At 37.1% G+C, this 16,003-nt stretch overlaps 1 protein-coding gene across 2 annotated transcripts in view; it reads left to right on the plus strand.

Annotated features, from left to right (window-relative positions):
* The window catches only part of EYS (eyes shut homolog), a 2,056,951-nt gene that overhangs the window by 1,911,237 nt on the left and 129,711 nt on the right, over positions 1-16,003 (plus strand). For both annotated transcript variants that reach the window (XM_032154320.2, XM_032154329.2), the window contains exon 36: positions 5,858-6,030. In XM_032154320.2, the coding sequence (XP_032010211.1) occupies positions 5,858-6,030 (173 nt within the window). The remainder of the gene's footprint in view (positions 1-5,857; positions 6,031-16,003) is intronic.

Here is a 16,003-nt window from a genome sequence, read left to right on the forward strand (position 1 = left end):
GCTTAAATATTTTAAGATAATTTTTATGTCTTTTTAGTAGAAGTTAAAATAACATTTTAAAAGCTTATACCAACTCTTCTAGCCTTAAATAGCTTCCAAACAGGTACATTATCTTTACAGGAAATTACCTGAGAGCTCCAGAGCTTCATAAGCACTGCATTTACAGATTCTGTTATATTGAATCCTGCCCAGATTGCCCTTACCATGCAGGGGGCTGGAGACTGGCTAATTTTACAGTGAGCACAGAGTGAGAAAAATCTATTATGAAATTGTAGTTTGGGCACAAAGTATAATTCTAAGATCTTGAGATTTTTTTTTATTGGGGGGGCGTAATTCTAGACACTGAAATGATACATTCATTTAACAAACAATTATTAATGCATTATTTTATTTTTTCACCCATAATACCCTACACTTTGTCCTTATTTCCCAACCCACTTCTCTTTGTACCAGATTTCATCATATTTCTCTTATTCCACCATTAACTGATTCAGACACAACTAATTATATGTTTCATTTATTCTTACCTCCTTTTCCTAATATATAATGAGCAGCTGATCAATGCCAAGTACTCTCATTTAATGCATTTAGATAATGGCCACGTTTACTATGTTAGCTCTCCTTTTGGGCTTCATGTTCTCCGAGTCTGCTCCCTTGGAAGCAAAACTTTAATTCCATTTCAAAAGAACTAGAGGATCACAAGGCCAGAGATATGGAAAAGATATCTCTTTCTGGAAAGGAGATCCTGATGCACTTGCTGGGGAAGAAATTTTGGTCATTTTTCTTTACCAATGAAGTTTATTTTTTGTAAAGTGAACCATGCCTGTCAGAGAGAGAAAGAAAGAAGGAAGAGGAAAGAGAGAAGGAGAGAGATTATACCATATATTCAATTTTTCTTTGCAAAATGCCTACAAGATTAAATTGGACAGATACTAGAACAAGAAAAAAAGTGTTTTTGTTTATGGATTATCCATTTTACATATTATTTATTCCTATGTTATTCTATGACTTTTATTTGCTCTTATCCTTTCTCATCTTGTTTCTGCCTTTAGAAACACCCTTTCATATAAAGAAAAAAGTTTCTATAGCAGAGGACATTTTCCCTGAGCTCTCTGTTCATGGGTATATTATATAGACTATGTTTCTCCAAGTTCACTTTCTAGGCCACCACAAAGTAATTTTGGTTTTGCATTTTTTTCCCATTATTTTCATGCTTGGCTACTTTTAAAAAGAAAAAGTTATAAATGAAAAATGACGTACGTAGTGGTGTGCCTTACAGCACAAAATAACATCCATTTAGGCAGTTCTGTCCTAGAAACGGACAAAGAAAATCTATCTACAGTGCTAGAGCCAGAGTCTCCACACACAGCTAACAACCCATTTGACAGAATTCCAATTTTTTAGGGAAGATTCTTGCAGGGGAGGGGAAGTATTCTTTGTAATTAGTAGGCTCTTATCATGGTGTTGTGAAATTCATGAAAACAGATTGAAAGTTCTACTTGAACCACAGCTACTTGGGATCTCATTTGCATACCTCCTAAAGCCTGGGCTGTGGTGCTATCAGAGCCGATACATAGAGATGGGTTATTTCCGCCAGTAGCAATTTTATTTTTTAGAAATATCTGGAGACATTATTCATAAGTATTCATTTCTGCACTCTTTCCTGCTGAGAACCTCCCTCTCTTGACACTGCGGGTGGCCAACTTTGAAATCGGCTAATGATCCGTTAGATACAAAGAGTGCAAGAAGAGTTATTTATTTTTTTAAGTTAATACATGCAGGAGTCCTTTCAGTTCTAGAAGATTTTTGGCATCTGGCTGTGTTATATAAATAGTGGGCACCCTTTTCAAGCCAGCTTCTTTGATTTTTTTTTAATCAGCTAAATTTTTCTAAAGGTAACTTTTAATACTCATAGAAATGACAGTTAATATTCTTACCGTATTGTAGACTTGTAATCAAATATCCTGTAGCAGTTACAATGCCAAAATATACAGTTGTTTGCATATGCTTAGATAGGTGGTATTTTTTTAACTAAGCTTTAAAATGACCGAGTGAATTTTTTCCTCTTTTATGTTGAAGTTAAACATAATACACATGCAGTAGACTGTATATGGCACTCCTAAAATGAAAACCTTCTCATCTTTGTACTTTGATGGATATATATGTTTTCAGATATATGTTGGTCAAAACATAGCCCAAAAACAGAAATAAAATTATAATATCCTGTAAGGGCACAATAATAACTAATGCCCATCAAGCTTTCACTCTGGAGAGAATATTTGTCTCAGAGGGATGGGTTTAAGTCAAAGTAGGCTATGCAAAAGAGTCTCCTAATGACATTTTTTAAAGGCGGACTCTTGAGCCTTACTTTAGACATTCTAAATCAGAATCTCAGAGGGCAAGAGGAGCATGGGAATCTGCATTTAGCAAACGCATTCAGGAGAGTCCCTGGTAAATCCTTTGGTGCCAGTTCACAGACCAGCTTTTAGTAACTACTGTCATCTGAATCCACATAGTACAGAGCTAAGGCCTTAAAATTCTTGATACTTTCTCTATTCCTTTGTCACATACTATGTATCTTACAGAGATTTGTTCATGCATTTATGATGTCTCCTACAAAGAATGCAAAAGTGAGTCTTATTCACCACTTGACACGTGGCTCCATCCATGATGTAAGTGGCACAACAAACTTTGGATGGCAGCAATTGCCAAAAAAACTATGGTTCTCCGATGTATAGGTAAAAACTTCACCATAATCTGGATTATTTTACAGACCTACTTTTAATTCAGAAAAATCTCCTGACTTGCTTGAAGGAAAATTTCCAAAAAAAGGTTTCTATGTGGTTTACAGGTCTTGTGAAGGATAAAATTTTTAAAACTTTAGGGATGAAAAGATATATTCCATGAAAAAAATATATTTCATATAAATATATTCTCTCAAAGCTAATTATAATAAGCAGTGAAAAATTCACAGCAATAATGTAATATTTAAAGTAAACTGAGCAAAAGAGGGTGACACTGTTTTGAAAACTATTTCCAAAAGTCAACTGTCTTACATAAGATCCATCAGTCTTAGAGCATTCCCTTTCTGGATCAACACTGCCTTTTGCTACAAGATATAGAGAGACATCAAAGTAGGTCAAGTGGCAGAGAAAACAGCAGGCTTGGTAGCTTTTGAAGAAGTTGTGATTTAATAATAGGATCTGACAAGATCTGGATAGAAGAAACCTTTGTGTCCAGGTGTAACACAGAAGATAGCAAAGATAGATTAGGAAACAAAAACTGTTGGTGAAATGTCTGACACTCCAGGAAGTCTTTTGGAACTCTGAGGCACAATTTGAAGTGCCATCATCTGGCAACATCTCAATTGAGTAAAGCTGACTCTTGCTAATGAGGTGCTAATGGGATATCAAGACAGGCCAGAAGATTCTGAACACTTGCCCTTGGTTAGATATGGTGAGTTTCTCTTTTCTTGGAGAGTTTTCTATAGAATTTCTAGTTCTCTCTCTACTCTAGTTGCCTGCTGATATACAGATGCACACAGTTAGTCATCTCCGCATGAATTTACACAACCAACTTCTCACAACACCTGATGAAAGCAGAGAGAGGAAATGAGGCTTGATTTATCAATAGGACCTGATTAAAAATAGTGCTTTCCTTGGTTTTCACCATAAAATCATCTTTCCTGCATGCCAAATCTGTTTAGGTTTATATGATTAAAGCATTTAAATCAATCAATGCTTAGATTAGTTTGACTTTCACATATGAGGCATTCTCCTTGATCTGAAAAAGACTAATTTGGTCCTTCCAGAATGCAGCTCTCAAGAATGCTACTTTCCTAGACTTTATCCCAGAATACAAATGCTTATTACTGACCTTTCACCTCCAAGTAAGGTCAGTGGAAGCAAAGTTACATCAGATTTATCCATTACCGCCAAACAACATTACGTTTCTAACGTATACTTTAGGTCACACCAGAAATATTTCTGTACCTGCTAGGTGGCCCAGCTGTACTTTTACCACTATTCTCAGGAAACAAGGAACAGCACTGGCTAAGCAGTCCCCAAAACTTTATTTCACAGAAAAAGAAAATCTTGCTCAGGATACTTTATAACCATCTTAGGGGCATCAATATATAATTTTTTCCCAATTCTGAAAACTTATGAGATTCCATATCTGTCTGCAATGTGTAGAATGCTATGCAAGTTGCCATGAAGGTTATAAAATGCATAAATTACTGATTACTTACAGGATAAGCCTTATGTGTTGGCAAAATCTGAAGGTCTCAAAGCCTTACAACCCCACCAAAGCCAGCTTTATCTGCTATCTGATACATAAACTTTCATAGTATTTCATAACATTATCATGGAGAATATTAAAATATGAATATTTTTAGAAAAGGAAACGCCTTCATATTTCTAAGTCAGGTACTCATTATTATGAAAGAAATGGTTCTTTCCTACACACAAATTTTGGAGTAAGGGGATTCAAAGACATGAGGAAGGTATTGAGAAACCATACAGATAGTTGGGGAAAAATTCATGGTATGGGTAAGATCTACAACTAGACGGGGAGGCTGTGTCATAAAAACATAAAAATATGTTAGTTTCCCAATTATCAGGGCTGATCCTGGCACCTATGCTTAAGAGCTAACAGTCGCATTGAGAAGATAAGATGTAAACTCCTAAGATCTGTATATGGCAAGGTGTATGAACTAATGTAATAAGAAAAGAGAGCAAAAAAAAAAAAAAAAGATTAAATGGAATTCTTTAACTTCAAGTGACAAAATCCCAAATCAAACTGGCTTTAAAAACGTAAAAGCAGTGGAATATATTGTCTCACATAACTACAGAGTACTGGCTAGATCTGGTACCCAGGTAATCAATAATCTATATTTCTCTGTCACATATTTACATTGCTAAGTATTAGCTATTTATTCTCAGCTAGGCTCTTCCCTCTGGACAGGCACATGCCACCATCAATTACCAGTGTAGCAACACCAGCAGATAAAAAGAGTACTCTCGGGAGAGTTCTAGCTGAGGTTGGCCAGTTGACCTAGCGTGTCATGTATCCACCCTGCACTACACACTATGATTGGCACCAAGAGTGGAGACTGCGTCTCCCAGACAACATGGGCTAAGAATGGTGGAGGGGTGGGTCTTGGAAAGGAAAACAAAGGCATCTGTTACTTTAAATGGGGCAATGGATGCAGAGAAGGCAGAAATAACAAACTCCAAGTCACTTCTCCCTCTTGAGAATGCTTCCCTGGCAGGTAAGAGGAGTATTTTTCCTGAGCTCCGCTTTCATGCACAGTCGCAGCCTGGGGCCACCAAACCATATTTTAAGCTGAAGAGTTATATAGTCATTATACCTCCCCACTGTGTCTTATTTTCAGAATTACTACAAATGCAGCTCTTGGAGGACTTTGTCTTCGGTGTGGGGGAGCTTATCACCAACTTAAAATTCTCCTCTGAGCTTTGAGTCTAAGATGTTTTTTGCTAATAGACGTTTGATGCACTTTATTGAGGCAGCACCACACATATTCAATGAAGCCCTGAAAAGGCACCCAGTGTGAAATAAAAGATGAGACAAATCAAAAATAAAAATAGATGGCTTAAAATAGAATTCATGGCTTCAGATAATCTATAAAGCTGTTAATCTGCTTTCAATGGAAAGCACACAGTTACAAATACTCAAAAGTTGAAACAGAAAAAAGAGGGAGAAAAAAAGTCACTTATTAGAAAAGATGCAATTATAATTTTATTTGCATATGTGTTCATGCATGTGTATATATGTGTATGTGTGTAGAAAATATCAGTTGTTTCCTAATGAATTTTTAAATTTTTTCCCTTCTCAGTGATAATGAAAATCTGTTTTGTGAGTGTCCAAGGCTGTATTCAGGCAAGCTGTGCCAGTTTGCAAGTTGTGAAAACAACCCATGTGGAAATGGTGCCACCTGTGTTCCAAAATCCGGAACAGATATTGTCTGCCTCTGCCCATATGGGAGGTCTGGACCCCTCTGCACTGACGGTAAGAGCATTTGATTATTAAACATGGAGCACAGACAGAAAGAGGTGAAGAGGATAGAAATCACTCAGATGAATCAAGGACAGCACTTGACTGATCAAATACATCAAATCTTCTTCTGGGTTCTTTTCAAGTCAGTTGAGACAGGACCCATTAGAGAGACTGATCACCAAGCAGGTATTTCTAATACCCATCAAGTAATTACAAAAGTGGTGGCTAGGTACAGTGGCTTACGCCTGTAATCCCAGCACTTTGGGATGCCGAGGTGGGTGGATCACGAGGTCAGAAATTCGAGACCCACCTGACCAACATGGTGAAACCCGTCTCTACTAAAAATACAAAAATTAGCCAGGCATGGTGGCATGCACCTATAATCCCAGCTACTCAGGAGGCTGAGGCTGGAGAATCGCTTGAACCCAGGAGGTGGAGGTTGCAGTGAGCCGAGATTGCACCACTGCACTCCAGCCTGGGCAGCAGAGAGAGACTCCATCTCAAAAAAAAAAAAAAAGAAAGAAAGAAAAAAAAAAGTGGTCATGAGTTTTCCCTGAGGTCAGAGTACAGAAAATCTTTGTATTGTAAAATCTCAAAGTCTAGCTAAGTATAAGAGAGTTACAAGGGGCATCAAGAGCAATATATAAAATCAAATTATTTCATGTCATTTTGGCAAACTGAGAGTACAATATTAACAAATCTATGCATCACAACCCAGTTGCTTTACATTTAAATGTAACAAAACCCACGATGCAGTTATTACATATCAAGAAACTAAATCACAAATAATAGACATGCGTCTCTCTTTAGGAAAATTCAGTATGAGAAATCCTAAATTACAAAAAGCTGCGAGATGCTGTGATATAAGATTTTAAGAAGAAAATTTCCTAAGAATTTAATGTTAGCTGTGATATACATACATGTGTGTAGGTATTTTCAGAAATAATAAAAATTGGTATTAATAGTTAATCAACACAGGACTGGACTTGCTTTATCATTATTTTCACCATAAAAATAAAAAACATTTATTTCTTTGACACTCATGATATTTGGCACCAAATTTTAGAACAAGGCTACCAAAGTGAACTCAGGGCCCTCTGCCCCAGAATCACAAAATGAAGCAAACACATCCAGCCTGTGATGACATGAAGAAGCTGGGCACCACATCCTGATGTGGCAGGTATGAAAACTGAAACGAGAGTAAAAGAAGCATTTGTGACTAAAAGGTATTGAAGTTTTGGATACATGAGTCTTTGAAAGGAATTGAGACAATGAATTTGTGTGTATCTGAAAGACAGAATGACTTAAGAGGGGAAGAGTTAAGAAGTACTAAGAATTTCATTCTGTGTGTGGCAGGGTTATATTACAAGAAGTTAGCCAAGTCATTTTTATAAAAAGAGAAAACATTATAGACTGAATAGAATTGAAGTTGTGTCCTTTCCCATAAAAATCTCATGCTTCTCAGATGTAATCATTCTATTTAGATAAAAGCTATTGAAAAAATATAATTGGTTATAATAAATTTGATTACTAAGAGATGAATCATCAGTTTTGTTCCTACTTGAAAATAATATGACCATATAAAATAAGAAGTAAAGATTTAGAAGAATGTCTTTATGTATTCACACATACACAAAAAATGATTGTTTACTCCCCTCTCCTGGTCTCTTTAGGGTTTCAAAGATGCAAGGATGTATAGATTATTGAGACAGGAAAAATTAGACATTATTAGGTTCTTTGCCTCAGTGTAAGTTAAAAAAAAAAAAAAAAAGATTCCTACATGCACCCATCCGGAAGAATTTCTCAAAATAATTATCCTATCCATTTATATTCCACAAAGTTGCCATATCTGGTTTAGCAATGTAAAACTTGTCAAGAAAGAAGACTTCTGACCTTACAGAGCTTACCTTCTAATTGAAAAGATAAAAAGAAAATAAAAATGGTTCAAAACACAATACAAAATTTCTGAGAAGAATTATGAAGGAAATAAACAAGTAGTGATAGACAGTAACTGGGATGGAGGGCATTTTAACAGGTCACCAAGACAAGAATCACTCTCAGAGGAGGAGATATTTGTACTGAGGCCTGAAGAATAAGGAGTATGGCCCATGAAACGCAGGAAAAGGAACTATCCAGGCAGAAGGTTCAGAAATGGAAGACCCTGAGGAAAGATAGAAGCTGGGCTTTTTGGAAAATGAAAAGATACTACTGTGGCTGGTACATAAGTGTCCTCATTCACTCCAGCTGCTGTAATGGAATACCATAGACTTGGTGACTTACAAACAACAGAAATATATTTCTCACTGATCTGGAGGCTGGAAAGTTCAAGATCAAAGCACCAGTGGACTTGGTTCTGGTGAGGACTACTTCCTGGCTCCTAGACAGCAGTTTCACTGTGTCCTCACATGGAAGGGACTAACTAGCTCTCTGGAGTTTCTTTTATAAGGGCACTAATCCCATTCACGAAACCTTTGCCCCATGATCTGATCACCTCTCAAAGACCCCATTTCCAAATACCATCACATTGGCAGTTAGGTTTTAACATGTGAATCTGGGGGGCACATAAACAGTCTATAGCAATAGTGTACAAGAAGAAAAAATCTAATGTTAGCAGGGCCTAGATCATGTAGGGCCTTGGGAACATGGAAAGATTTTTAACTTTTATTTCCAGATGCCTTAGGAAACCATTGGAAGGCTTGAAAAGGGCTAGTGACTTTTGTGTATTTGTTCAAACTATTCTGATGGCATTATTTCTAACAGATTTTATAAGGCTATTGGAGTGGTCCTGATGAAAGATAATTATGCTAGGACAAGGGCAATGGCAGTGGGGATGTAGATAAGTGGATAAATTTTAAATCTATTCTGGAGATATAATATTCAGAACTTGCTGGGAAGAGTGTGAAAAGGGTAGAACCAAGAACAACATCAAGTTTTCTTTGTCTGAATTATAGTGTAGATGGTGGTGCCATGAAAAAGAATAGGGGCATAATAGCTTCTTTTGTAGGAAACAGCTTATTTTATTGGGAGGTAAACAAGAGTTTTATTTTGTACAAATGAAGAAAAAGATGCCAGTTAGACATCCAAAGGGAGATGATATGTAGACAATTGGATATATGATGCTGGTGCTCTGAAGCATGATAAGGACTAAAGATACAATCCGGGGGAGTCATTAAAATAAAGGGGGTGCTTAAGACCATAGAACTGTAGATTGTCTAAGGAGAAAATATAGAAGAGAAATATAAAGAAGAGAAAGTGTAGATAAAGAAAAGAAGACTTTAAAAGAGCAGATAAATCCTAGAGAAACCTTCCACAATGCCAATATTTAGATATCTGGTAGAGGAGAGAAAGCTGTATTAAATGCCAGTACCATACCCTGACAAACACTCCTGTCATCTCTCAGCCCATAGATATTGCTCCTATTATGATGTGGCATTGTCTTAGTCTGGGACCTCCATAACAACAGAACCTGGATAAGAATTGCATCCAGGTCGTTTACTTTGGAAATGATTCCAGGAAATAGGAGAGAAGATCTAGTGAGAATAAAATGGGGCAGGAGAGAAAGTCAGTGCAAAGGCGCACAGGGCATTGAACATCACTGTGGGCAACTGTGCGTGATTTCACTCAGATCTTAAGAGGAGCTATACAAAAAGTCTCAAAATTGCCTGCCCAAGGGGCAAAAGAGAGAAATGTTTGATCATTGTCTCATGGTCCTTTTTGATTGAAGGTTTCCCTACAAGATATTAACATTCCCACACTTCTAGATTGCCATGCAAGACTGATGAGAGTGCAAGTTTTAGCAGGCATCTTAGGTGACAGCATCAGAAAAGCTGGAGGTTATAGAAAGAGAGCTTAACATATCAATATTCCATCACATATCAATATTCAATATTTCTGAGTCACAAAAAAATCCCCCTCGAGTGTTAGCTCCCTCCAGAAACCTTTTTTACATCAACAGGCATCAATACTTTCTCTACTCCACCAACTAGTATGAGGTGATATCCCAAGCCATCTATTGGATCATTCACTGTTACTACTATGACCTCTAGAAGATTGTCTAGAATATACTTAATATATATTTATTTTATAGAGAAAGGCAAAAAGCAATCCAATAAGCCTAGCTGTTGTTCAGTTACAACTACACTGTAGAAGAGGCACAGAATAACATCTGGGACTTTGCCTTTTTGCTAATACCAGAGGATGAAAAATCAGCTAGTTTTATTTCATCAGCAATTGTGCCCACTACATAGCACTTTTCTTCCAAATTATGTCCATATCTACCATCTTAATATATTCTTTGGGGGACAATAGAAAATATAATTATCACATTTCCTACCTTGTTGATATTTCCACTGAGGAATTCATCCAGGGGTAATCGTGGCAGTGATGACCGGAGCCGAGACAAACACTGCAGATGGGAAGTTTGCAGCTGCTTTCCTTTTTAAAGAGCTTTACTTTCCACATTTGTGCTCCTCATTCACACTTCCTGTTGCCTCTCCTTATGCAAGAATAATCTCTTTTTTTTTTTTTTTTTCTGGTGGCAGTAGCATTGATTAGAATGTTCTCTGAATGTATAAAGCCCAGCCCAGGTGTTTTTGTTTTCTTAACCACACCATTCTAAAGACAAAGGTGGAATGCGTTATCTTATCTCTTGTTCTCTTTTATCCTTTCTATAAATATTTCATAATAATTTACCTTATCTTCCCACTTAGGCCTCTCAGTGGAACATGGTCCTTGAGGAAAGCAGTGTAACTATCTGAGAATAGGCTCCAGAATCAATCTGCCTGGGTTAAAATTCCCATTTTACTACTGACTAGCCAGCTGAGTGACCTTGGGAAAGTCACTTGGTCTGCACTTCAATTTCAATGAGTCTAATAATAGAACTTACCTTATAGGTTTTATGAGAATTAAATGAGATAATGCATGTAAAGTGCTTAACACATAATGGGCATATAGAAAATGCTTTTGTTTTTTAAGGGTGGTCAAAGTTGGATCCTTACCCTTACAGGAAACTGCTACCTCCTGTCACTGTGGGACAGAAGGCTGCATCTCCATTCCAGCTATTTAAAAAAAAAAAAAAAAAAAAAAAAAAAAAAAAAAAAAAAAGCTCTCTAGGACATCAACGGAAATCAAAATTAATTTTCTTTTAAGAATTTTTCTAAGATGGTGACACTCTTTGCAGTGATTAAAGACAAGCCAGCTTATTACAAAATCAGGGAGAAAAGTAGAGCTCCAGGGACACGAATAATCACCAGGCTATTTAAGGACATGATACCTCTACAAAGAGCTTAATGTCAGACTGGCATTTTGTAATGGCATATTTCAAGAACATGCAATTTTCTGTCATGTTAAGCTCATAACTCTTTTGATAGCATCCACCCTGATATGATCCAGCTTTCCCTCTCCGACAGCTGTTTGATTGCCCTGCCGTTCAACACATCTCAGTATCCCTCATTTCCCACCGTGTTTTAATCTGTATTTTCCAGCTCCTTGTTACAAAGAAATACTAAAAGGTCAAGCCTAATCCCGACAGGAGCAAGGAGACAGGGATGAGAAAAAAAGTGCTCAAGAAAGTGATTCCTCTTTCTCTGTCTTGAAGGCAGACTTTGAATGGCCTGCACTTTTTCTTCCGTAAGAACTGAGGGAAGTTGCCTTTCCTCTTGCTCAGGGAAAAAGTGAGCACCTCCTGCCTTTCACTTTTTCCCTCTACTTCAGCATCTGTAGAGAGAAAAAGTTAGGTTGGCACATATTTAAAAGCAGCACTTATAAATGTGTATTTCAGTGTACACATTTCAGTTCTTAAAAAATAGCCTTGATGGGCCAGCTGTGGTGGCTCACGCCTGTAATCCTAGCACTTTGGGAAGCCGTGGTGGGTGGATCACCTGAGGTCAGGAGTTCAAGACCAGCCTAGCCAAATAATTTACAGTAAAATCAAATTTCTATTTCAATACAACATATCAGATCAATTGTATCATTATGATTGTTTGTTGCTATAAGTTTATTCATACCAGGAAAATTGTCACATTTAAAATTCTTAATAGTTTTGGCACAGGTGAAATCTTCTCGTTTTGCTAAGTCCCTGAGCTCTTTGAACAGGCTGAGCTTATGCATCGGCCTCTTCCCCAGGCACCCTGGTCCCCTCTTTCCAGAATGCCTTGCTACCTGCTCTGGCCTCAAGGCTACTTTTACTCCCCCTCAGGTTAAATTTAGGTGAACATTTAATGCTATCACATATCTAGCCAATGGTGTTCTGCAGAAAACATGCAGCTTCTCTGACAAGAAAACTAAGAGTCCCCACCCCAAAGAGGACTTCATACGATTTTCCTGATGCTTGTTGACAAGGAAGAGGAACCAGATAAGGATATTTTTTGTGTATCCTTCTTATTATTCATAAAATTGCCTGTAATAGTCAGTGTTTTAATGTCTTCAAAGCTTTATGTCTCAGATGCTCATCCAAGCATTGGATGGCAAAAAGGTCAACATCCACATTAAACTTATTGGCAAACAAGTAGTGCTTCAGCAGCATCCGGTTCAAGTCTCCAGCTCTGGAAAAATGCACACTGAGCACACGTGGACCCCATCACAGGGTGGTCATGGAGCACGCTAGGAAACATCACACTTAAAGTTCTACCACTGGACAGAGCTAGCAATTGCGTGCATTTCGGAGAAATAGTACTTATGGCTTTGAAGAGTAAGCCAGGGACTTCAGAGAATCCTCTGGACAGTGGCCCAGAGATACTCATCTCATACAGATACAAATACTGTATTAGTGTTCTCTTGATTGCACGTGGGTCACTAATGTACCCAGCTAAGTTTCCTATCCTCCCTTAGAGCTTAAAGTGTGGTAACGGGACTAAATTCTGGACAATCAGATGTCAGCAGAAGCGTTAGAGTATTATGTTGACCTCTGGAAAATCTCTTGAAGAGTAGCATGACCTCCAAATCTTCCTTCCTTCTGAAGTCTAGAATGTCCATGAGATGTCTTGAATTCCAGAAGTCATCTCGGACTACGAAGTCATCGTGAGAATTAAAGATACGTGCTAACATGGTGAAGCAAAATGATGAAAGAAGTTTAAATCCTTAACTATAAAACCACCATACTAGCCTGGAAATGCTCAGTGGGAAACTTTCTGTTAATGAGAGAAATACTTTATTTTGCTTAAACCTCTGCTTTTTAATAAGTTATCTGTTACATGGAGCTAAATGTAATCCTGGCATAAGTGTCAAGATTTCCCTGAACTACATATTTCAATATGTTTTATTAAATGTATCTGATTTTGTTCATAAACTCTTAGACTCCTTCTCAAACAAAACCAGGATTTCTTGTATTATATTTATCTTTTTTCAGTCTAATAGATTTGATAAATTATAAGTTTATAAAATACGTTTTTGCAATCCAGTGAAACTGTCGTAAAATTTTTTAATCCAAAGAAATATCATGGGAAGCAGAAAAATATACAACCGTATTTTTCTAAGTTAGCAAAATAATAAGAAAAGATATTTTAACATATTTCTTTTGAAACACTGCCTCTCATCTTGAAACTATTTCCATGAGGCAGTTTCTACTTACACTAAATGAAAACCAAATTAGTTTGCACATATTTACATCTCAATTCCTAGGGAGCTACACATCTGTTATTGTCCACTTTTACACAGAGAACAGACTATTCACTATCAAACTCTGAATGTTTGTCAGAACACTGACTGTCAGTAGAACACTGAACTCTCAAGGCCAAATGTTCTATTTATTCCAGCACTTTGTCATTATTTAGCAACCTCACAGAATTCTCCCTTCTGACAGAAGCATTTACTGCTTGTTAAAAAGGTCTAAAATAGAGAGACTGTATATTCACAGAAGGCAGAGTGGTCGCTCCTGAATATACTTACGGCAAATTGGTCTTGCAGACCATGTGTGGAAATGTAAACCTCTGTAGTTTATTCTCAAGCTCACCAGAGACTTTAACCTTGCAGGTCTGTCAGTCCAGACCCTTTAGCAAAGAGTCACTGTTTCATATCAAATGAATACTGTCAGATCCCACCACACCTATCAGGCTCTGCTTGGTTGGTTGAAGAGCTATGTTAATGTGATGCACCTGCCAGTTAGCAAGCAATGGAAGGCACAAACACATTTGTGATACATAAAAAAAAAAAATCTTCACTGAAACAAAAAAATTGATTAGAGTCTGAGTAAATTTATGCCACATGAAAAACTGTGCAGTCAACATTTTATAAAGAGGCAATGAAGTTTATTGATAGGAATGAAATAAACAGTAGATGGAGATAGCTGTGTGTGATGTATATTGCCTACCATTCTATACAATGATAGCAGCTATTTTGTTCAAGCTTTTGTTTATATTCAGTGACATGCTTATATTGTGTGTTTTCTAATATTTTGTCCCTTCATCCCTTTGACCTTGAAAGTGGCCTGTTTTCCTTCAGGATAAAGTAAGTACTGTTTAAAATGATGTGCAAGTCTTGCATGGGCAGACCTCAGCTAACCCAATAGCCCCCATCTTCTTCACCCTTTATCAGAACACTCTTTAAACTATTTTGCATTTACCTTGTAAACACTGGCCATAAATCATACCAGTCCTTTCCTCAGACTCTAAGCTTCTTGAAGGTAGACACCCTATCTGCCTCGGCCATCATCATATCTGCAGAGCAGTACATGGTGTCTGACACATGGCAGGTTCTGAAATTTTTTTCTGAGTTAAAAATAATTTCAAAGTCCTTCAGAATATTCAGCTGCGTATGCTGTTGCCCTGAGCCTACTACTACACCTATACTTAGTAGATAATCAATAAGTATTTGTGAAATTTTAAAAACTATCTTAATAATATAATCAGTGAGTGAATAGTCTAATCTGAAACACTTCCAGAAGTATTTTTCACAGTACACTAGTGCAATAAGGTACCCATAAAAAGAGTCTGTGATGAAATGAACTCACATCTACTGAGCATTCACCATATGCTAGGCATTGGACTAAGTGCTTTACATTCATCTTCTTATATAATCTGTGTAATAACGCAAGGAGATGCATCATTATTGCCATTGTACAGATGGAAAAACTGAAGTTCAGTGAGTTTAAATAACCAGTCTAAAGTGATATTGTTCATGAGTGGCAGACCCAGATCTGGAATCTCTGACTTGTCTTTCTTTAGATCACTACACAGTACTCTATTGCCCCTTCAGGAATTCACCATGTGCAGTAGCACAGTAAAACCTCTAAGAATTCTTGCAATAACAGCATTAAACCAAGGAATTCTTCTTTCTCACATGACAAGGCTTTCAAAGAGTATACCAGTCTAATGGTTCCCAGAGTGGAGTATACACACTCCATTGTGATGTTGGAAGAAAATATTAATTCTCTTTTTATCTCGATCCTTTAATTTCTATTTTGTGTGTGTTTCATGATGTCTACATTATATGAGTAGATGTATAGAGTTTTAAGTAAATAATGTCTGTGAAGCAAGATTAAACGAGCTTGGGGACCACTAATCTAGACAATTCTCTTCCAAACATAATTTGAGATTTTTATTCCTTCTATTGATTTCATGGGACTGATTTCAAGTAATTGATTTCAAATTATGCTTAAATTATGCTTAAACTGCTTGGGATATAGCGTATATTATATAATTTATTATATAATTTCAATTAGTTGTGATTGATGGAGGAAACAATGAAGTGGCTTTTTAATTGTAATTATTATTATGCTTTAAGTTCTGGGATACATGTGCAGAACGTGCAGGTTTGTTACATAGGTATACATGTGCCATGGTGGTTTGCTGCACCCATTAACCTGTCATCTAGGTTTTAAGCCCCGCTTGCATTAGGTATTTGTGCTAATCCTATGCCTCCCCTTGCCCCAAACCCCCTGATAGGCCTCGGTGTGTGATGTTCCCCTCCCTGTGTCCATGTGTTCTCATTGTTAACTCCCACTTGTAAGTGAGAACATGTGGTGTTTGGTTTTCTGTTCCTGTGTTAATTT

Source organism: Hylobates moloch, unplaced genomic scaffold (assembly GCF_009828535.3).
Source record: "Hylobates moloch isolate HMO894 unplaced genomic scaffold, HMol_V3 SCAFFOLD_2, whole genome shotgun sequence".
In the NCBI taxonomy this organism is placed as follows: domain Eukaryota; kingdom Metazoa; phylum Chordata; class Mammalia; order Primates; family Hylobatidae; genus Hylobates; species Hylobates moloch.